The 22,661-nt window shown below is 37.8% G+C and overlaps 4 protein-coding genes across 6 annotated transcripts; 3 read left to right on the plus strand and 1 right to left on the minus strand.

Moving 5' to 3' along the window:
- Window positions 1-706: 706 nt before the first annotated feature.
- LOC131020256 (protein SAR DEFICIENT 1) lies at window positions 707-4,191 on the plus strand. The gene is made up of 7 exons (XM_057948963.1): window positions 707-987; window positions 1,082-1,157; window positions 1,238-1,802; window positions 2,612-2,772; window positions 2,858-3,052; window positions 3,147-3,234; window positions 3,799-4,191. Exons 1-7 carry the CDS (start codon window positions 908-910, stop codon window positions 3,999-4,001), a joined length of 1,368 nt encoding a protein of 455 aa, XP_057804946.1. The 5' UTR covers window positions 707-907; the 3' UTR covers window positions 4,002-4,191.
- A 2,723-nt stretch (window positions 4,192-6,914) lies between these two features.
- On the plus strand, window positions 6,915-14,684 carry LOC131020257 (uncharacterized). Its single transcript, XM_057948964.1, has 6 exons — window positions 6,915-7,389; window positions 8,013-8,155; window positions 8,998-9,141; window positions 9,535-9,720; window positions 13,976-14,100; window positions 14,202-14,684. The coding sequence occupies exons 1-6, from the start codon at window positions 7,179-7,181 to the stop codon at window positions 14,425-14,427; spliced, it is 1,035 nt and encodes a 344-aa protein (XP_057804947.1). The 5' UTR covers window positions 6,915-7,178; the 3' UTR covers window positions 14,428-14,684.
- Window positions 14,685-15,628: 944 nt separating this feature from the next.
- On the plus strand, window positions 15,629-17,182 carry LOC131020259 (peptidyl-prolyl cis-trans isomerase CYP26-2, chloroplastic). Its single transcript, XM_057948967.1, has 2 exons — window positions 15,629-16,648; window positions 16,995-17,182. Exons 1-2 carry the CDS (start codon window positions 15,846-15,848, stop codon window positions 17,095-17,097), a joined length of 906 nt encoding a protein of 301 aa, XP_057804950.1. The 5' UTR covers window positions 15,629-15,845; the 3' UTR covers window positions 17,098-17,182.
- Window positions 17,066-21,963, minus strand: LOC131020258 (uncharacterized). Of its 3 annotated transcripts, XR_009100643.1 has the most exons (8): window positions 21,733-21,946; window positions 21,257-21,461; window positions 20,735-20,858; window positions 20,217-20,554; window positions 18,415-19,297; window positions 17,748-17,929; window positions 17,526-17,653; window positions 17,359-17,402 (listed from the first exon to the last, which is right to left on the minus strand). XR_009100643.1 is itself a non-coding variant. In XM_057948965.1 (7 exons), the coding sequence occupies exons 1-7, from the start codon at window positions 21,822-21,824 to the stop codon at window positions 17,316-17,318; spliced, it is 1,911 nt and encodes a 636-aa protein (XP_057804948.1). In that variant the 5' UTR covers window positions 21,825-21,963; the 3' UTR covers window positions 17,066-17,315. The 3 variants fall into 3 exon arrangements, 2 of the variants coding, with proteins under 2 accessions (XP_057804948.1, XP_057804949.1); XM_057948965.1 differs by lacking the exon at window positions 17,526-17,653 and having other exon boundaries at window positions 17,066-17,402; window positions 21,733-21,963; XM_057948966.1 differs by having other exon boundaries at window positions 17,066-17,653.
- Window positions 21,964-22,661: the final 698 nt, after the last annotated feature.

The raw sequence follows: 22,661 nt of genomic DNA on the forward strand, positions 1-22,661 counted from the left end.
GCCTAAAGAAACGTCACATTTGTACTATTGTGGTCTGATTTATCTTACTCCTATAATAATACCAACATTTTACCCGAAAGCTATAGAACATAGGATTATACACGTACGCCCCATTTCACTTATTTGTTCTGTAGGCTAAATTATTTATTATCGTCCAAATAATATATGCTATATGCATGGGATGGGCTAAAATAATATACTATATAATTATATACATATTTTATGTTGTCATACCAATATTTCTTTTGTTAAAATTGATTACCATATGATATATATGCAACTTAATTTTATTAATTAGAATTGACATATTGAGTTATACCGTCGGAGTACTGTTTATCCTAAAGAAGATTTGTACAAAATACCATGCAAATTGGAGTATGAAATTTACTGGTATACTTTATATATATATATATTGGTTTCGGTTTTCGGTTGCAACTGCAAAATAAATAAATAAATGAATGGATGAAACCGATAAATAATCATACTATCTCCAACGACAAAGTCAAAAAATTTGTAATCGGATGAGTAAAACAATTCACCCTATTATAGAATAATAGTGTATGTATTGAGTAGGATTACATGAAAACAAGATTAAAAGGAGTATAAATGTAATATACATTGACTTAGACTGTGGGACATATATAGTTGACGTCAAAAACCAGTACATCACTATGTAATGAAACAACTCCCTTTACCGCGTTGCTTCTTACATTTTTCCACGAAACTTCTTACGCGCTTCCTACTTTTACATATTCATATTGAGATGCCCATGCCATGCCCTTTATATTTTTGTCTATAAGTATCCCATTCCACCTCTCTCTTTTTCTCCAAATTCCAACTCTCTCATTTCCTTACCTACATCTATATATATACACAACTTAATTATAAAATTAGATTCTTTCCGAAAATGGCAGCGAAACGATTTTTCGATGGTGATGAGGATCAACCTAACCAGAAACGGATTAAAATTAGGCCCTCTTTTGCTTCGTGAGATTTCTACATATATATATATCTAGCTACGTGTGTGTGTGTTTATATGAACATCGATCTCTTGACTTTGCTTCTTAATTTGCTGTGACAGTGTCATCAAAGAAGTCGTTATGGTGAATTTCTTTGAGAATTTCTGCTCAGCTTTGGAACCAATGCTTCGTAGAGTGGTATATATAAATATAATATACCTATCTATATTGGATTGATTTAGGTTATGTAAAATCTTTGAAACTTACATTATATTTAGGTGAGTGAAGAAGTGGAAAATGGGCTGAAGCAGCGTTGCATGGGATTGGGCCCAACCCCAATGCAGCGGTCTCCCTCACTGAAAATGATACGCCACGCGCCGCCCACCGCCTCCCTCCGCCTGGCCTTCGTGAAGACTCTCACTCTCCCCATCTTCACCGGCACGAAGATCGTCGACGCCGACGGCGGTCCCCTCCAGATCGTGCTCGTGGATCACGACAAGGTCCCCACTTCTCTCCCCCACGCGATCAAGGTGGAGATCGTGGTCGTCGACGGAGACTTTCCGGCCGGAAAAGACGCGTGGAGCGCCGACGAGTTCGCGAGGAATATTGTCAAGGAGAGGAACGGGAAGAGGCCGTTGCTGGCCGGGGATCAGTTGAGCATCACCATGAGAGATGGGGTTTGCTTCGTCGGAGATGTCGAATTTACCGACAATTCGAGCTGGATCCGGAGCAGGAAGTTCCGGCTGGCGGCAAGGGTGGTGGCGCAGCACGCCCAAGCTCACCCGCCTGTGATACAGGAGGCTGTCACCGACCCCTTCGTTGTTAAGGACCATCGCGGGGAATGTGAGTTTCTTCGCTCTCTTTCTTACTTCTAATATAGCGATCTAATAAGGCATCAAAATACTTTTCACCTTCACATTTTAAAAAGAAATTTTATTTGAATCTCCTCGTGTATATATATTCTAATTATTTTCTCCAAACATTCTTTAGTAAGTAATTGCGAAATTACTTAATTGAAACAATTTGGATCGAGCGTGCATAGGATGAGAGGGTACGTACTTTCTCTAATTAATACAATATTAGTAATGTTGAATACTCATTTCTTAATTATAAGTGATCATTCATGGAAGGTTTAATTCGTTGGAGATTCGAATTCAACCTTTAACAATAACTCATTATAAATATAGATTTGAGTTGATGATGGGGAATCATTCTCGAGACACTTATAGCTCATTGACCTCATATTCTAAATAACTGATTCTATGCCGTCATTTATTTTATTACTGGTCATGAATTTCGTTTCGCCTTATCTACAGACTAATTACAAGTATTAATAATAATTTAGATCGGACACACACTGCACCCATACATATCATAGCATTAAATTTTGAGCTGGGGGAGGGTTTCGTGATGTGGCAATAAATTTTTAATTTAGTGGTTAGGTGGCAATAAATTTTATTGTTAGTTGGCGCCCACAAAAAGAAGTGATTAAGTTAATCTAGGATGTTCAATCATTCGATGTCGAATTAATCAACTTGGGAAAGATCCAGTTTCTCAGTCAAACTCAACAACAACTATATACTATACTATATATGTGGAGTAAATTAATTAAAAAATAGTAGTGAATTGAGTAATTTGATTTGGGCATGCAGTGTACAAGAAGCATCACCCTCCTGCACTGGAGGATGAAGTGTGGCGGCTTGAGAAGATAGGAAAAGGAGGAGCTTTCCATCAGAAACTTTCTGCTCAAGGAATCAACACCGTTCAAGATTTTCTCAAGCTATATGTTGTTGATTCGCCCAAACTTAAAAAGGTCCATACATACATATATACCTATTCTTTTAAATTAATTAACACTATATACATATAATTAAGGATATATATGTTGTAATGTTTAGATACTTGGAGTTGGGATGTCGGAGAAAATGTGGGATGTTACTCTAAAGCATGCTAAGAATTGTGTGATGGGCACGAAAATGTATAGATGTCACGGCAACAACTATACTCTCATTTTCAACCCTATATGTCAACTCATCAAGGCTGAGTTCAACGGCAGTGTTTACCACCAACGTGACTTCAAGAACATGCAAATGGTACTACTCCAATATTAATTTCTAGCTAGGGTTTAATTGCGCGCAGAGTTATTATTATTATTATTATTTTTATTCACTAGTTGTTAATTAACAGGCATATATTGAAAGCTTGGTGAAAGATGCATATGCAAAATGGAGTTCCTTAGAGGAATTGGATGGTACTATCCCACTTTTAACCCCAGGTACGCACAATCCAGCTGGCCTATATCTTTTTATTCAATTTTAATTACAATCAAACTTGATTAGGTGCGAGCTGATAATGTTATTAACTGGATCTCTTTTACTAATTGAAATACTTCCCTTTCAAATTAAAGTTTCATTAATATTGAGATACATGCATCAAACATTGGACTTGTTCAACACTCATAAATTATTATAGGAATATATATAGGAGTATATTTTCAAGTTAACTAGCAATCATTGGCTTAACGTAGCTACCCAACATTCAAAGACATATATTCATTTATTTATTTTCGCGTTGCGTAGATATTCATGGGATATCTATACTATATTTTACGAAGAAAACGAGTATATATATTGACGTGTTCCAACTTCCTCTAATTTTGAAAGAATTAATCTCACTCATTTAATTATGTAATTAATAATTACGAAATTGAAGTTGACTTGGTGTCAACTTGGGCCGTGTTGTAAAAGAAAAGTGCCGCGCGCGACTACTTGAACTTGACTACGCCTCGTAATTTAATTAATTAAATTCCTCTTTGAATTAGTTAAGTTGTGGTGTGCAGGTGAAATGGTGGAGCAGCAGCAACTAGTAGCATATTTAAGTGACAGTAGTTTGTCATCGGTAATGCAAAACAGCGGTGTTGTTGATGGAGATTACTCCGATAATCAATGGGGATTGGCGTATAATACCACCATTAATTCTTGTACGTCAAAAACTGGCCTTAGCTTTTTATCTGAATCTTCTTCTGAAGGAGATATTCCATAATTAATTCAACTTCATTTTTGTACATATGGAGTATATATATAATTTGTTAAGCTTGTGTATAAGCTTTTTATATTTTATTTCCATCAAATCAGTTTTCGGTAAATTCATCTCTTCGTATAGCAGATTCATGTATTCACACTTAACTTGTTTTAGTTAATTGCTTGGAATGCATGTACCGAAAATTTTCTGACGTTTCCCTCACATTTTTGTTTCTTGGGTTACTCATGAGATCATATATCCATACAGATATATCGATATATATTACAATATCAATATCAGTTAACTGAACAAAATTGGGTAAGATAGTTATATATATATATAGTGGGACAATATCTAAGAATTAAATACAAGAAGATTGTCAGATCAGAAATTCATTGACGCGTATCAAATTCAGATTTTTTTATTTTTTATTTCTCTCAAGAGATCAATTCAGATCATTTATATATATGATATGAGCTAGTCTCCCATTGTCTCCCCATCTCTCGCACTGCCTCATCCAATTATATTACTCCATCCGTCTCACTCTCCAATAGGCTCACTCCTTTTGGACACGGAGAATAAGAAAACTTACTTTTTAATAGGAAAGTAGTAGTAAAGTGGTGTGATCCACACCAATTAAGTACAACTTTTTTACCCGAAACAAAAAAATGAGCCTATTAGAATGGGACAACTCAAAAAGGAAACTGAGCATATTGGAATGGGACGGAGGGAGTAGTACGTATAAGGGATACTTTTATCAATAATAAATTATACTCCCTCCGTCCCATAAGCTTAGGCTTGTTTTTCTTTTTTGAATGTCCCATTTATATAGGCTTGTTTCCATAAAAAGTAATATTTTTTTACTCATTTATTATTATATCCCTATTTAATTCTTTAATTTACTCACACTTTAATACATCATTAAATAATAAATATGGGCATACTAGGTAATTTACTTATATATTTTCATTTCCAATAATTTTTCTTAATCTTTGTGAAAATCTCAATCAGCCTAAACTTATGGGACGGAGGGAGTATATATTTTATTAAAATTAAATGAATTCATACACAAAATATAAAATAATTTTTCTTAATAACAATTTGTATTTTTTTAAATACAAATATTGAGCAATCTTAAAATTTAAACCCTTAAAATTATCACGTGTCCTTCATCTATAATATAATAAATAATGTCATCCTTCATCTATAGTAATAAATAAATGTCACAAAAATTGGTAATAGATAATCTTAAATGGAGATTGATAACTTCAAATTGATAGTTTTCTTTTATTTTGGAACACACACACATATAACTTCAAACTAACACGTCAAATACGACTTATCAACAAAAAAAAAAACTGAATATAAATCAATTTATTAAGAAATATCCTCTAAAATAATATTTTTCAACCACTTAGAGAAATTTGCAGTTCAACAGAAAGGTCAGGGTCGCGCACAGATTGTGCTAAATAACGAGCCCGCTCTATTCGCTTATCTAAAAATATGAAAAAGAAATTATCAACTTTAATTGCATTTAATTGTTAGATGAAATTGTGAAGATACCAAAAACAAAATATCACGTAGAGAAAAAAGAAAAAGAACTCATAGCATACTTGGTTTTTAAGTTATTTTTATAAGATTTCCACCATATTCCCAATTTTTTACAAATATTAATGTCGATATTGTTGTTCTTTATCATAGTGATAGTCTTGGTGCAAAAAAGAACAATATATTGTGTGAAGTTTCTCATCTCTCTATCACAGTAGTAAATTTTTTCGACAGTGCATCAGTTAAAAATTTATAATCAACTGCAGAAATTTTACACATCCAATGCTAGCTGTAAACATCTTCTACAATATTAAAGTACATTTAAGCACCCAAAAATAGCAGTTTTCTCGCAGATCTAAATTACAGCATCACCTGCCGACATTGTAGAAGAAGTTTAACGTGAGAGAGAAAAAGAAAAGGAAACGTTGAGGTGCATTTATTGCCAGGTCAATGATTCTATTTTTCTTTTCTTTTTTTTCTCAAACATGAAAATCGAGAAATTTGGGTGATTATTTTCATACCCACGACGAAAGTGAATGACAATTGAATTATTAGAGTCGAATTCAAAACAAGTAGTAATAATATAGATTACAATTAATTTGGTTAGGCAATTCGGTAAGACGAATTTGTCCACGTACACTTGACTTAATGCTTAAATATAGAATGTGATAATATATATATAATCTCTCAAAGATGTGATGAATATGTTATTTTGTGATAGAAAAATTGCAAAATAATTTGGTTTGAATTCTACTATGAAGCTCATAAGTCAATTTATTCTTGGCTCATTTTTCTTTTTCTATATTAACTTCAAACTCTTAATTTTTTTTCTTTATTTTCATGATAAATTTATTAATAAAAAAAATACATGTATATGTGTTTGTGTGTATTGATCAAGCGAGAGAGACCTTAATGTTTAAGACAAATTAAGATTTTGGGTTCAAATTCACTGTGATGCGATCTTTTAAATACTTTTATTTAATACTAATACTATTTATTTATATAAAAAATTAATGTATATGTCTTTTTATTTGACTGAAAATATACATTTTATATTAAAATCTATAAAAAAAGTTGTGACGAAATAGATAATTAATACTCGATAAATTGGTGAGACAGATTATCAAACATGCAATTTTTTTTTTTTTTTTTTGAGGAAATCAAACATGCAATTATTAAGTGTTAATATTTCCATCACTACACTTATCCTCCATGGTAGCACCATTCTTGGTATTTGGTATGAAATCTCTAACATAGGCAAGAATTAGAGGACGGAAACACTTCCATACAACTAATATTTCAGTTATTAAAGTTTAAAAAATATATATATTTCAGTTATTAAAATAAGTATTTCTCTAGGTACATTACATCGCATCATATCATATCAAATTGGAATAATAGCTCCTGGTACAATCAAGACAAATAAATACTTTATATGTGAAATTATTACAACATTTTTCATATTTGACTTGAATATTAATTTATTTATTAACGAAGGTGCGTGCGTGAGTCTCAATCTCTTTAACTAAGACCACTCCCGGCGCAGATCCATCTGATTCTGGCTTTGAATTGGGGATTCGAGTTCGAGAGAGTGAGTGGCAAACCTCTCCATTTCACATCAGATTCTCTCAGATTGGAAGGCAGAGAGAGATGGGGTGCTCGTTCTCCGGTTTGAATGCTCTGTACGACGCCGTTAATGGCGCCGGTGATGTTTGGATCAACGAGAACCGTTTCAGGATTGTACGCCAGCTCGGAGAGGGCGGCTTTGCCTTTGTCTACCTCGTCAAGGAGCTCATCTCCGATCCTTCCAATCCCGCCGCTGGCATTTCCGCCAAAATCAAGGATTCTTCGCATATCTCCGGTAATTTCTCACATTCGATCGCCTGATCCACGGTTTTTGGGGTTTTGCCAGTGTTCTGTATGTATTGGTGATCTGATTTGATTCGAGTTGTTGATTGCATTTACTGTACAACGAGTGGTAAAATAGAATAATGAGATGTATAGAGTTCCCTTGTTAGAAATTGATGGTGTGTTAGAATCTAATATTTGTAGGATATCTTAGAGTCTATATGTTGCTGAAATTATAAGTAGCTAGGATCCGGATTTATGAAGTTGGCAATTATTCAGTAAATTTGTGAGAACTGATGGATCTGCTGCTTGGACAAGAAGAGGCGATTAGCTAGTTATTTGTATTGTTCACATGATGATGCAAAAAGATGACTCAAAACTTGTTTAGAAAGAAAACAGATCGAGTAAGAACTTTTTGCCTTTAAAAAAATTGATCAATTTCATATAGGAGAGAAGTAGAACAGCAACCCAAAATGCTACTCAAACTTTAGTAATCATATGACAAAAATAAAATAATTCAAAAGGTTTTGGCAAGTAAAGCTGGAAAAATTGTACGATTAAAGGCATGGTTGAGTTCAGCTGCATAGGCATAAGGATGACCTGATTTGACCATACATGGTGTGTTGCATGATGCAGGTGATGGAACATATGCAATGAAGAAAGTTCTGATTCAAAACGGCGAGCAACTACAGATGGTGAGGGATGAAATTCGTGTTTCGTCTCAGTTTAACCATCCTAATTTGCTTCCTCTTCTGGACCATGCAATCATTGCAGTCAAGGTAATTGCTGTTCTCGCTGGTTTCTTCAGTCTTTATCCTTTTGTACCGCAAGCATGTATTTAATTTTTTACAGAAAGTTACAGCTTTAAGCTAAAGTGACTATATTCTGATGAGGAGGCTATTAACTGAAACCTTTCAGTATTATACACATGCTTACTGTATGGGAGAAGTGATGTAGTACGTCCTGCCAGGACGTCCATTCTTAACAATTCTGAGTTGCAATTATTTATCGAGATAAATTTGCTTTTACATTGTTATCGAAATGAATAATATGTTCACTGTTACCAAGCAAGACACTTAATGAAGCAGGTGCTGAGCAATTGAATTTCTTCTTATAACCTGTAATATTCTTAAAGATTTCAAAGGGTGCTCCTCCAAGGACTGAGAACTTTTTGGGCCACTTTTCTAATAATGAAAGTCAATCCAATAATGGGATGCTTCTTGCTCTCGTATTTGGTTCTGCTAATTTTGCGAGTATGCTTGGCCATTCTTAGGACTCCTTTAGATGTAAAAGCCTTAACGGTGTGAAACATATATTATATTTGAAACCCGTATATGAAAAATGAACAAATTGATTGGCAATGACCTGTTACCATAGACCTACTGGCTACGGGGATCTTTTAAATATCTTTTTGTGGCATGACGTGATGAAATTCTTCTATATGCATTCCATTGATCAAGGCAAGATCTTGCTATGACTTTTGTTAAATAGTTTCGAAGGTGATGGAAGGTGAATGATGTATCATTTGTTTCAAGGAAAAGATCCTTACTGTTCCTTAATTGCATCCTTGTATCATCACATGATTAGTTATCTGAAAAACAATTAAGTTTCTGTTGATCAGGCTTCACAAGATCAATCCTGGAAGCATGAAGCTTACTTATTGTTTCCAGTTCATTTGGATGGAACATTATTGGACAACACCACGGCTATGAAAGCTAAGAAGGAGTTCTTTTCCACCTCAGATGTGCTTCAAATACTTCATCAGGTAAATACGAGAGAAGAATTATATCTCCTCCACTTTGTTGAACTTTAGGTGTATACTGGTTCTATGCTAAGGTACTTATTAGCTCTCTTTCATTTTCAGAAAATGTTTAAAAGGCATCTTTTGTTGATTGCCTGTTTCCTATCTTGTAATAACACTCATGGATTTCTTCTTTCCACATAGAAACATGCATTCATGCTATTGTGTTGCAGTTATTGTTGATACGCATGCAGTGTGGAATTCCAATCCTCTACTGCGTATGAAGTTAAAATTGTTGCATCAAGATGTTTGAAAGTAAAAATTTTGAATAGTTGATACGCAGTGACATATCTAATTATAGCTACACTTGTATCAACATATGAAGAAACAATTTACCAGCAAATTGTTCATCTGCAGCTTTGTGCAGGACTTAAGCATATGCACAGTTTTGACCCTCCCTATGCACATAATGATGTCAAACCTGGAAATGTCCTTGTGACATACAGGAAAGGCCAGCCACCTGTGGCTATATTGATGGATTTTGGGAGTGCCCGTCCTGCAAGAAGGCAAATCCGTAGTCGTTCGGAAGCATTACAACTTCAGGTTCTATTTTAATTTTAAAGCTATCACTGCATTCTCATACTTTGCCATGTCAGTTGCCACATAAAATCACTCAAATCATTCATTGAACTTCACCATCATAGTGATAGCGTTAGATCAGCTGCAGTCTGCAGATTTAGGATTATCTTTATTATATTAATTTTTGTTAGTTTCATAGTTATCTTTTATTTTTCGCAGTAGTTCAATTATTTAGGGTTAAGTTTTTAGGTCAGACTCATGGGCTCCAAGTTAATTAATTGGGCCTCAAGTCATTAGGTCTATATAGAGTTCTTTACGACTTAGGGTTAATTATCTTGGGATCATTGTTTAGGGACAGCAATAGCTGTAGGGCAGAGATATTTTTCTCTGAGGGTCTCGCAGGAGGAGTTTTATATATTGTATTTTTATTTTCTTTCTTATTTCTTCATCTTCATACGCCTTTACTCTATCAAATTGGTCCGACCTGCCGGATCAGAGACGATGGTGGCAACTACCAGGAGTACCGAACAGCGACTGGACGGATTAGAGAAGGCGGTTGAAGAACTGATTACAGCGGTGGACGGGTTTCGTACGTATCAAGTTTCAACGGACTCGAAACTTGACGCGCTGCTGAAGAAGTTCAATATTTCCCCTACTGGCACCGGCGATGAATCAGAGGGAAGCCGTGACCCCGAATCGGAGACCGAAACGCCCACTCCTCTTCAGGTTTTTCAAAAGATGGATCTTCCCAATTTTGACGGGACAGATGCACTTGCATGGCTCGCACGTGCTGACCAATATTTTCTCGTGCATGAGACACCAAGGGACAAGAGATTGAAGACAGCCCTAATCGCTATGTCAGGCCCGGCTGATAGAGTAAAGGCGTATGAAGATGAAGAAATAAGAAAGAAAATAAAAATACAATATATAAAACTCCTCCTGCGAGACCCTCAGAGAAAAATATCTCTGCCCTACAGCTATTGCTGTCCCTAAACAATGATCCCAAGATAATTAACCCTAAGTCGTAAAGAACTCTATATAGACCTAATGACTTGAGGCCCAATTAATTAACTTGGAGCCCATGAGTCTGACCTAAAAACTTAACCCTAAATAATTGAACTACTGCGAAAAATAAAAGATAACTATGAAACTAACAAAAACTAATATAATAAAGATAATCCTAAATCTGCAGACTGCAGCTGATCTAACGCTATCAATTGCCCGCCTGTCGAAACAGCCTTGTCCTCAAGGCGGTTGCTGATTCACATGGTCCCATGGGACTTCCTCCTTCAGCCCGATATCCTCAGAATTCTCTAGGTCCCTGCCCGGGTCATCTTCCATGTCACCGATTAAAACCTGTAGTGTTTTAGGTGGGCAGCGATGCAATGGCCCATATTTCAGGCCGCAGCGAAAACAAGTGCCAGCTGCACGGTGTTTCATGTACTCCTCATTGGAGATGTTGCGAAAATTGCGGGGAGGGGCAGACGAAGTGAGGGAGGCAGCCGGGGAAGCGGACGACGTGTGGGAGACAACCGACGATGTGTTCGTCGCTGGTGGGGCGCTGTGAGTTCTGACCGGGGAAGAATGTCGAATGAACACTGGCCTGGTAGAGTAATTTGCTGTGGTAACTGGCGGTGGTTCCTGCTCAACCTTTCGAGCCATCAAAACTGCTGCCGAGTAATCCGTGACAGTAGGGTCTTGGATTTGTTTGCGAATGTGTGGTTTGAGCCCACTCAAGAAGAAACCAAGGTACTGCTCATCCGTGAAATCAGGAAGTTGCGCCGCACGCCCTTCGAATGCAGCGATGTAATCCTCCAAAGACCCTTCCTGTTTTGTCGCCCCCAGCGCCTCGTACCCATTAATTGCAGCATTATGTCCAAACCGATTCAGAAGTTCTCGACTGAATCGAGTCCAGGTTAGCGTCGGACAGCGTCGCAGCAACAGTTGCACCCACGCCATGCCCGGCTGATAGAGTAAAGGCGTATGAAGATGAAGAAATAAGAAAGAAAATAAAAATACAATATATAAAACTCCTCCTGCGAGACCCTCAGAGAAAAATATCTCTGCCCTACAGCTATTGCTGTCCCTAAACAATGATCCCAAGATAATTAACCCTAAGTCGTAAAGAACTCTATATAGACCTAATGACTTGAGGCCCAATTAATTAACTTGGAGCCCATGAGTCTGACCTAAAAACTTAACCCTAAATAATTGAACTACTGCGAAAAATAAAAGATAACTATGAAACTAACAAAAACTAATATAATAAAGATAATCCTAAATCTGCAGACTGCAGCTGATCTAACGCTATCAATTGCCCGCCTGTCGAAACAGCCTTGTCCTCAAGGCGGTTGCTGATTCACATGGTCCCATGGGACTTCCTCCTTCAGCCCGATATCCTCAGAATTCTCTAGGTCCCTGCCCGGGTCATCTTCCATGTCACCGATTAAAACCTGTAGTGTTTTAGGTGGGCAGCGATGCAATGGCCCATATTTCAGGCCGCAGCGAAAACAAGTGCCAGCTGCACGGTGTTTCATGTACTCCTCATTGGAGATGTTGCGAAAATTGCGGGGAGGGGCAGACGAAGTGAGGGAGGCAGCCGGGGAAGCGGACGACGTGTGGGAGACAACCGACGATGTGTTCGTCGCTGGTGGGGCGCTGTGAGTTCTGACCGGGGAAGAATGTCGAATGAACACTGGCCCGGTAGAGTAATTTGCTGTGGTAACTGGCGGTGGTTCCTGCTCAACCTTTCGAGCCATCAAAACTGCTGCCGAGTAATCCGTGGCAGTAGGGTCTTGGATTTGTTTGCGAATGTGTGGTTTGAGCCCACTCAAGAAGAAACCAAGGTACTGCTCATCCGTGAAATCAGGAAGTTGCGCCGCACGCCCTTCGTATGCAGCGATGTAATCCTCCAAAGACCCTTCCTGTTTTGTCGCCCCCAGCGCCTCGTACCCATTAATTGCAGCATTATGTCCAAACCGATTCAGAAGTTCTCGACTGAATCGAGTCCAGGTTAGCGTCGGACAGCGTCGCAGCAACAGTTGCACCCACGCCATGGCCGGGCCTGACATAGCGATTAGGGCTGTCTTCAATCTCTTGTCCCTTGGTGTCTCATGCACGAGAAAATATTGGTCAGCACGTGCGAGCCATGCAAGTGCATCTGTCCCGTCAAAATTGGGAAGATCCATCTTTTGAAAAACCTGAAGAGGAGTGGGCGTTTCGGTCTCCGATTCGGGGTCACGGCTTCCCTCTGATTCATCGCCGGTGCCAGTAGGGGAAATATTGAACTTCTTCAGCAGCGCGTCAAGTTTCGAGTCCGTTGAAACTTGATACGTACGAAACCCGTCCACCGCTGTAATCAGTTCTTCAACCGCCTTCTCTAATCCGTCCAGTCGCTGTTCGGTACTCCTGGTAGTTGCCACCATCGTCTCTGATCCGGCAGGTCGGACCAATTTGATAGAGTAAAGGCGTATGAAGATGAAGAAATAAGAAAGAAAATAAAAATACAATATATAAAACTCCTCCTGCGAGACCCTCAGAGAAAAATATCTCTGCCCTACAGCTATTGCTGTCCCTAAACAATGATCCCAAGATAATTAACCCTAAGTCGTAAAGAACTCTATATAGACCTAATGACTTGAGGCCCAATTAATTAACTTGGAGCCCATGAGTCTGACCTAAAAACTTAACCCTAAATAATTGAACTACTGCGAAAAATAAAAGATAACTATGAAACTAACAAAAACTAATATAATAAAGATAATCCTAAATCTGCAGACTGCAGCTGATCTAACGCTATCACATAGGATGCTAATTGGAATGATTTTATATTTTAAGACATATAAGGTTTTGCTGGGAACTGGATGGAGGGATAAAATGAAGGAGTATGTCAATTGCCCACTTAAAATAGAGTTCTACTAGTAGCCAAATACTTGTGTCGAGTAGATTTGTCTTGCCTCTGGTTCTAACCTGGTCCAATAGTGAAGTTTGTGCGGTTTCCCTTGAAAAGAGCTGTTTCTCCAGAAGAAAAATGGGCTTTCGGGGTTCACTCATCCAACAGGAATGTGGTTGCACTAGTTGAAATCTTAATCTGGTCTACTTAACTTATCATGTACAAACCAATTTGGTACCTTTTTTTCTTTTCCACTGCCGCATCTCATCTATTGCTTACTTACAAAAGCTGCCATTAATTATTAAAGCTATAAATCGAACTGTCATATTGGTTTGCATTTTAGACTCGTTATATTTTTTTTATGATCTCTCAATGTTGATTTCGTAGGAGTGGGCTTCTGAACACTGTTCTGCCCCCTTCCGAGCTCCTGAATTGTGGGATTGCCCAAGCCACGCAGACATAGATGAGAGGACTGATATCTGGTCACTAGGCTGCACCTTGTTTGCCATAATGTAAGAACTGTTTTTTCTTATCTGGACATCAAGTCTTCATCGTTGATTGTCCATGTATTCTCTCCATGAGAATTTCACGTATCGGATGATGCTTGTTCTAGGTATGGTGAGTCTCCTTTTGAATATGCACTTGGAGAATCAGGCGGGAGCTTACAGCTTGCTATCGTAAATGCCCAAGTAAAGTGGCCAGCCGGACCCAATCCGCCTTATCCAGATGCACTCCACCAGTTTGTAAAATGGATGCTGCAGCCCCAAGCTACTGTTCGGCCTTGCATTGATGATATCATAATTCATGTCGAAAAGTTGGTCGCAAAGTTTTCTAACTGAAGAAATTGCAACAGAGAATTATTGTTGGAGTTGTGTGTTTCAGCATGTCAGGTTATACGAGTAGTGTGTAATGTTTGAAGCGCACATGAGATGATGGGGTGAGGTGTAGGGAGAGTCATTTAACTGTTTGCCTATCTATGATACATTAATTTTGTTTGAGTTATAGCCTTAATTATGTAAGTTTTTGTACATGTTTAAATCTCCAAATAATTGATCTATGGATGAATTATACTCGATTACATTTTACAGATACAAAACTGAGCTTGTTTCAAATGCTGCCTCTTTTTATCACTGGGGTTTGAATACACACATTAGAACTTGTTTCGGAAGATCCATGGAGAGTGCTAAATGTAGTTGGCTTGGATCTTTTGCCGCACAATTTTTTTTAACCATTGTGTCTCACTATTTTTATTTTATTAGATGAGTGGGGACAATGTGGATTGAACCATTTACCTCATTCTCTCTCTTTTTTTTAATGAATAAATAAATAATAGTATTAAAGATCGAATGATGATGGATTCGAATATGAGACCTCATTCTTTATATAGAGAAGTTCTAATATTTGAAATTTGAATGTACTTGAAATACCGTTATGTTTTAATATTAATTTCACTATATCTTTTATTTACAATAAGTAAAAGATGTTATATAATGAATCGTCAACATTTATTACTTTATATTGCAGCTTAAAAAAATTATACGCTAATTATGAAATAACTTATCCTAATAATCAATCATTAACTAAAAGAGTAAACTTATAAATGTATAAAAATGATTATAAATCATAACTGGATTAATAAACTCTACTTAATAATTGTAAAAAATTACTAAAATAGAAAAAAGTGAAAAAAAAAGGTGTAAAAAGAAAAACTTAGAAACTTCACATTGGAACACTAAAAATGGTATAAATGAGGAGTGAGTTAAATATTGGTGGATGTGGGATTTAAGAGGAAGTTGATAAAAACTCCCTCTTATCCGTCTTGATTGTCGTTTTAGTATTCACAAATATTTATTTTTTGATTGATGTTTAGAGAATTTATCTCAATCTTAATCTTATTTAATGTATTATGTATTAAAATAAATGACTCTTCCTGCTTGGTCTAGGTTTTGTGATGGATCGGCTCTTCTGATATAAGAAGACCAAGAATGCTTTTTTTGTTGAAGACCAAGTAAGTGCTGTGTTATTAAATAGAATAACATTAAATAAGGTTACGTTGGATATAATTTTTTGTTATGAATAAGTGTGCTTGAGCTTAGAATGACAAACGAAAAGATAGAAAGGAGTATGAATGAAAGTGTGTGTGCCACAAAACAAAGTAATAAAGGATAAAATGGGGGGTTTCCTATTTTCCTATCCACAAACATATGTGCAACAACACTAGTCACTTCACATTCCACGCAGATATCTCAACAAAACCATGCATTCTTCCGCCCGCCTCTTTTACCACAATCTCATACCACCTAAACCCCCCTCCGCCTCCGCCTTCGCCTCCGCCTCCGCATCTCCTCCCAATCCCAATCCTAATCCCCTTCTCCGCCGCGATTTTCTCTCCTCGTCCTTGTTCCTACTCGCCGCCGATCCACTCAGAGCCGAAACTACTGTGACTGATGAGCCTTCAATTTCCACCTGCACTCAGCCCGCGCCAACCAAGCAGGCATTTCTCGATATCTCCATCGACGGCCAGCCTATCGGCAGGATCGTCGTCGGACTCTACGCCGACGCCGTCCCCGCCGGCTCCACTAGATTCGCCGAGCTCGTGAGCGGCGCGGCGGGCGTCAGCTACCGCAGGAAGGAGTTCGTGAAGATCATGCCCGGGTACGTGCAGCACGGCGGCCTCAGATCGTACGGCGTAGATGCGGAGATGGCGAGGAAAACTGGCGGGAAAATGGGGGCGGACGATCTGATGCGTGAGTGGGAGGAACAGAGCGAGAGGTGTGCGGGGACGAAGAACGTGGGGAGGAGCGTGAGTATAATCGTGAGGGATCCGTCGAAGCCGCCGCCAAAGGTGAAGCTGGTGGCGCGGAAGGGGAAGCTGGAGATTGATGAGGAGGAGGTGGGGAAGGATCCGAACGGGACGGAGTTTGCGATCGCGGTTAAGGACTCGCCGGAGCTGGACGCGGCGGCGTTGGTGGTGGGGAGAGTGGTGGAGGGGATGGATGTGGTGGAGAGGATTGAGGGAGTCAAGACTGTGCAGGATAATACTACTTCCCCATACTTCAGGTCATTTCTATATACATTTATTGTGTTTCCTTTACTCTGTGATATATAGGAGTGTAACCTTTTCTCAAACCAAAGTGCTCACAATCATTTACACAAATTTTTTTTATATATATTTTTACTTTGACAACACTTGAGAATTTTAGTCATTATTATAATTTTGACTTTACCATTATATTTCTGAAAGAAAAGATGAGTTTATCATGATTATATTCTTTTGTAGGTGAAATAAATATTTTAAAAGTCGTCTATATACACTTTTATTTGTTTCTGATACAATCTTTAGATGGTGCTTATATTTTGATCCCATCTAAAATAATAGCAGTATTTGATTTGGCATATAATATAGGGTGGCAAAGCTGATAGGAGACAAGAGGGCTGTAGTAGCAGAAAGAGGGTTCAACAGACCTTACTCTAAGATTGTCGTCACCAATTGCGGACTCATTGGATGATGACTGCATCATTCATTTTCTCAATGTCGGAGTTTTATTTGGGGATAATCATAAACCAATGCTATCGATTCCTTCAACTTCTATACTTGAAAAGAGTCTATGACCAAACTAATTAATCTATGAGGTGATGGTGAAAATCTCATCCTCTACCTGCCAAATACAAATTTCTTCAAGAACAAACAAAGCAATTCAAGTTTCAAGGTCTGAGGAATCCTCAATCATGTCATGCTCCCACCACAAATCCTGGCTCTCTTCTTATCAGGAGATGTGAATAATGTCCTCACAGATTCAACTGGATCATCCACCTGCACAATCACATATATCGTAACCGAACAAAAATATGATACAAACAAGCACACACTGTTAGGAGTCATTGCTATTGTTCCCACGAAGAGATGTCCTCATTTTAAAACTAAATCTGGATTAACCTTAAATGTAATTTTGCTCTTCTGAAACATGTTATCCATTAAAATGAGCAAACACAGCAACTCTTTGTTCTTCACGGACATGTAACCATGCATTTCAGATGTGTCTTCCCCCTTTTCTCTTAGCAGATCTAGCAGTTGAATAGGTTTCAGTTCTATTTAGAAAGGCCATAAAAATCTTCTTGTTATAATAGGTGTTATGATGACTGTTAGTGTTTATTGTACCTCTATCAAGGTAGATGAGTGCACATTGCTGAGCTCCTTGTCTTCTTTTAAAGCCAACAGTGTCTGCTGCCATCCAGGAGCAGATTTGCCAATAGACATGATCCAGGGACAAAAGTGCCTGTGATGTTTGATCGGGTTGAACTCCATTGGTTTATCAAAAGATAATGATTTCTTATCCTCTCCTGCAACAGTGAGATGAGCAACTTTATCCACCATCATAATAACAGACTATAATAAGGCTTTGGTGTGTAATAAATAAGCACTACAAGAAACAGAATTACAATGAATGAGAGACTAAATGCACTGTTGGAGGATCCCTCTAAAGAACAAATAGACTAAACACATTGCACATGATATGGTGATCGTGGATAATATCATGGCTGATTATTTTGTTTCGGAATTGATAAGAAGGCACAATTTTCTCCACGCCCCCCAGTAGTTGAGTTCACGAAGAGGTAGAATACAAGACAAACTAAAAACGATGTCTATAACATGTTACATAAGATAAGCATGTCAACTACTAGCTCTTTTAATGTACATCAACGGACCCCTAAGATAAATATGGGAATACCTCAAACGTGATGGCTAAAAATGAAACTACCCAAGAAACATGACATCCAAAGAATAAAAACTGAATATATGAAATTGGAGAAATGAATCAACCTACTTGTACAGTAGAGCATAGGTTTCTGGCTCAGTGACACCCCTATTCCAAGACTATCCGAACTGCTTCGGTAGCTGCCGACTTCTTCATGGTTTCCAGACATTTGTTCACTGTGGGGCTCAATCCCTCCATCATTTCTAACTAAAGTGATACTTGAGCTAGATAATTCACCTAAAGTTCCAGTCGGTTTCAAATTCAAATTAGAACCTTCTGCAACAGATTCAGGAACCTCTAAAGGTTTGTCTGCAATGACATTTGGCTCTATGGTTAGAATGGTTTCTTCTGTGCTGACGTTTTCATTTTGTTGTACCACTACATGATCTTGCGATGGCCTCTGAACATCCGAGTGATCTTTATTTCCAGTTTTAATTGGCAATCTTGCTCTCAAATTCTGGCCAACGATGGGTAAAGATATGGTTGCACCATAATTCAGCGACGCAGGTGGAGGACCACCTGCAATTGTGAATCCTGAGGATGTTGAAGCACTGCTGCCACTATTCCTGATACCTTCCCTACTTCCACCACGTATTTGATGGCCTGAAGACTCTTCCTGTACACCAGCCTCATCATGGGTAGCCATATTTGTAACTTCTGTAAGCCCCACAAATCTTATATACTCCATAGGCCGTGGGCTAGTAGAGAAAGCCCATAATCCAACACTAGCCCCACATAACTTGCAATCCAGAACAACAGAACTAGGATCAACCTGCAGCTCACTAGAACGGTCGGTACCCTCACATGAAGACCGGATATTATCCTTCGGTTTTTGTCCTGTTGTAATTGTTACATTGGCATCTTTGAAAGAATCTTTTTGTCCATCCTTGAAGTCAACTCTGTAAGGTAATATGCGAGGTTCCCAGCCAAGCAAACTAATCAGCTTCTGTGCCTGTACACTTCCAAAAGTCACTATTCTTCACTTTAACTGTTCCAGTTATAAACTAATTGAAAGAACAAACAATCTACAAGATCCAATATTAACATGAGAATATTATTGAAACTCCCATACACAACTAATTACATTGTGTGAGATAGACAAGAGTCAAACAATGCACGATCTAACCAAAACATACACCATATATATCATGCAGATAATGATCAATATTTGATCCAAAAGAAAGGGTGATGTGCAGCTACATTGATCGCTAACAGAATGCATGTGCAGTGTCTTTGTGAGGCATCCTAACCATCACCTTGAGGAGGAGTGCCCCATAAAGTGGCCTAGAACAATGTCAACAGGCCTTTTTCTTACTCAAGTAGTAAGTCAACTAAATTTACAATAAAAAAACTATTTAGAGTTTAAATATACTGAAAGAGGATAAATAAAATTAGAGATATCTCTTAGGGGGTGGAAAATGTCACAAAAAATTCCTAGATTCTGCTCTCCAAATTTGTACATTTTTCATTTAAAATCCCGGAGCATCTTATTGATTAGTTTATGCTAGTTGCATTTTACACTAATCTTATGGTTTTTATATTAAGAAATAGAATGTCTTTTATTATTTATTATCACAACAACTACATGTGCAATATGTCATGCCTTTGACTTTTGAGTTCCTTGTCACATTGTAGCTCCTACTACTTCTTGATATGTCAGCTGATTCGAAAAAACTCTTATCATTATAGATCATTTTACAAGTATTAGATATTCAGAAAGGGGCACACTCCCCAGGACTCAGGCTTCCGCCCCATTCAGAACATTTGCATGCTTAGCCAAATAAGTTATGCTAGGACTTACAGACATGTGTATTTTAAAGGTGGTGAACTTTGCTAATGGAATTTTGATTTGTCATAGTTTATTGCCAAACCTGATAGTACAAGATGGAAGAACTTGTTGCAGGTACATGCCCGGAAGATTCTGTCCCGGAGCTTTCAAGTGGTTCATGACACCCCAAACTTGAAGAGTCACTAAGAAATTGCTCCAGTTGAGAAGTTCTCAAGTCATCAATGGTCATGGGGGCAATAACAGGAAGAGCTATTAGCTGTGATAGGGATAAAAATCTCCCCTTGTAGTCCTCAATCAAACTCGCTCCAGACAGGTTCGGAAACTGAGCAAGTTCTTCTGCACATGAGTTATTAGTCCAAGGGCACAGTAAATTATGCCCACTTTCCAGCTTCAAGCTGAATACCATGGCCGCTTTCTCAACTGATGATACATGATTCAAAAAGAATCTGGATTCAGGAACAGTGCTAAAGTTGTATCTTCATATGTTCACACAATCAAGCATGTTGTACCTTAGAATAGAATTGATAATTCTACAAATGAAAGAAAACTAGCCAAGAATAATAGTGTAACAGAAGAGCCAATCAAGAAAGTATGACTTGCCTTGCTGCTTAGCCCAAGCTGATGGAGTAGAAAAGAGGAGGCGTGTATTGCATGAGACACAAGCAATTGTGTCCATATCTACATTAACCCAACCCCTTCTAGCACATTCCAAAGGGCTCACCACCTAGAAGGATGGATTATGTTATTTCTAACACAAAAAAAGTCGATACTAGATTTAACAGCATGAATCATAGAAGTGTTTGTCCTTTTAGTGAAAAGACAGATGTACGTGTAATGTCCGTATCTTTTTCATTGAATTAAGACAGCAGCATGTGCAGAGAGCTCACTACCTATTAATGGTACGGAGTAACATTAAAATGAGAGTGCAAGTTTTCAAGAGTTTTGACATGAAATATAGCATTCTATAATAACAAGCAGAACTACATTTTGCAGATTCAGATCCACTCTTTCCATACTCAAAAGGCTTCCAAGATATTGGCACAGAAACATTTATCATTATATCACAAACCAACATCCACAATTTAGCTGCTGCAAATCTAGATAAGGTGAAAATTGGCAAACCTGTGGCTTGGCAAACCAGGTCATCGACTTGAAAGTCGACAACCTCCTAACCAAATCGCCACGGTCCCAAGGCCTGCAGACCGGTGCTTGAGCCGCCGCTGGCAAAACTGATAATGAGCCCCCCGATTCATTGCCACCTAATTTCCTCCCCACTGAAGACGAATGGGGGCGCTTTCGGCCGCTTAATTGTTTAGCTCCGAGACCACTGCATTTGATAAACAAGCGAAACACCATTACCACTTTCAATTAAAAATAGTAAAATCAACAATCATGAGCTATGAATGTCAAAAAAAAAAAACAATTATAAGCTACGAACTAGAGAATTTGTAAGTTCCTAGCATCCTTACTAGAGTTATATATAAAGAAAATAGGGTTTCCGTACCCACAAATGACCAAAATTATGAAATTGGCAACAAAATGCTTCGGAATCACGATATAGAAGGAACATCAGGAAAGGGGAAAATTAGAATGAAGACCTGGCGTCGGAAGATTGGGGTCTAGAATTTGAAGGAGCATGAAAGAGCTTCTTCATTATCGCTTCGAACCTCTTTTCAGACTCTTCTGTCATCTTTCTTCTTCCGTCTCTCTCTCTACGGAGGCCGGAGGCCCGGAAGCTGATATATATTTTTAACTGACAAGTGACACCAAATTCTTCTCCATTTTTTTTGTAAATTTCTTTTGTACATTAGTATTTCATGTGTATGTTTACGATTATAATGGGCATTTTAATGATTTTACATTAGAAGCTAGGTGTATGAAAAATACTTTAAAGTCCAAATTTACGAAGTTTAAGATTTTAATGGGCATTTTAATGATTTTACATTACAAGCTAGGTCTATGCAAAATACTTTAAAGTACAAATTCAAAAAGTTTATGATTTTACATTATACTATTTTTTTTCATATCTTAAGATTTAAATGTCCCTAAGAGAACACCAAGCGGTACGACCTCTTCTGTGTGAACAGTGAAGTCCCGAGTTCAAACTTCACTGCTCCACCTCCCTAATTCCCCCCCAAGTCAAAAAAAAAAAAGATTTAAATGGCTTGAACTGAGTAAGGGCAGACTTCGTCCCACATACTCATAATAATGTGGTGTATTTCTGTCGTACTAATTGTATTTGTTGCAAAAATGAAAAAGAAAATATTAGGAGTTCAAATTTAAAACCTATATTTATTGATAGACATCTTACTTTGGGGAATTTGGTAAAATGCCATCACGAGGGTTTAAATCTATATCAGAATTCAGGAAGAAAAAACAAAGGTTTGCAACTTGGAACTGTAGCTCTAAGGTATGGGATTAATGGATCTTACAAAAAAATTTCCACCTGTTATATCCCAAAAAATAATTTTATTAAAAATTGGCGCAATTTTATAATTTTGAATTGAGCAAAATCTAGATTTGTTTT

This window comes from Salvia miltiorrhiza, chromosome 4, assembly GCF_028751815.1.
Source record: "Salvia miltiorrhiza cultivar Shanhuang (shh) chromosome 4, IMPLAD_Smil_shh, whole genome shotgun sequence".
In the NCBI taxonomy this organism is placed as follows: Eukaryota; Viridiplantae; Streptophyta; class Magnoliopsida; order Lamiales; family Lamiaceae; genus Salvia; species Salvia miltiorrhiza.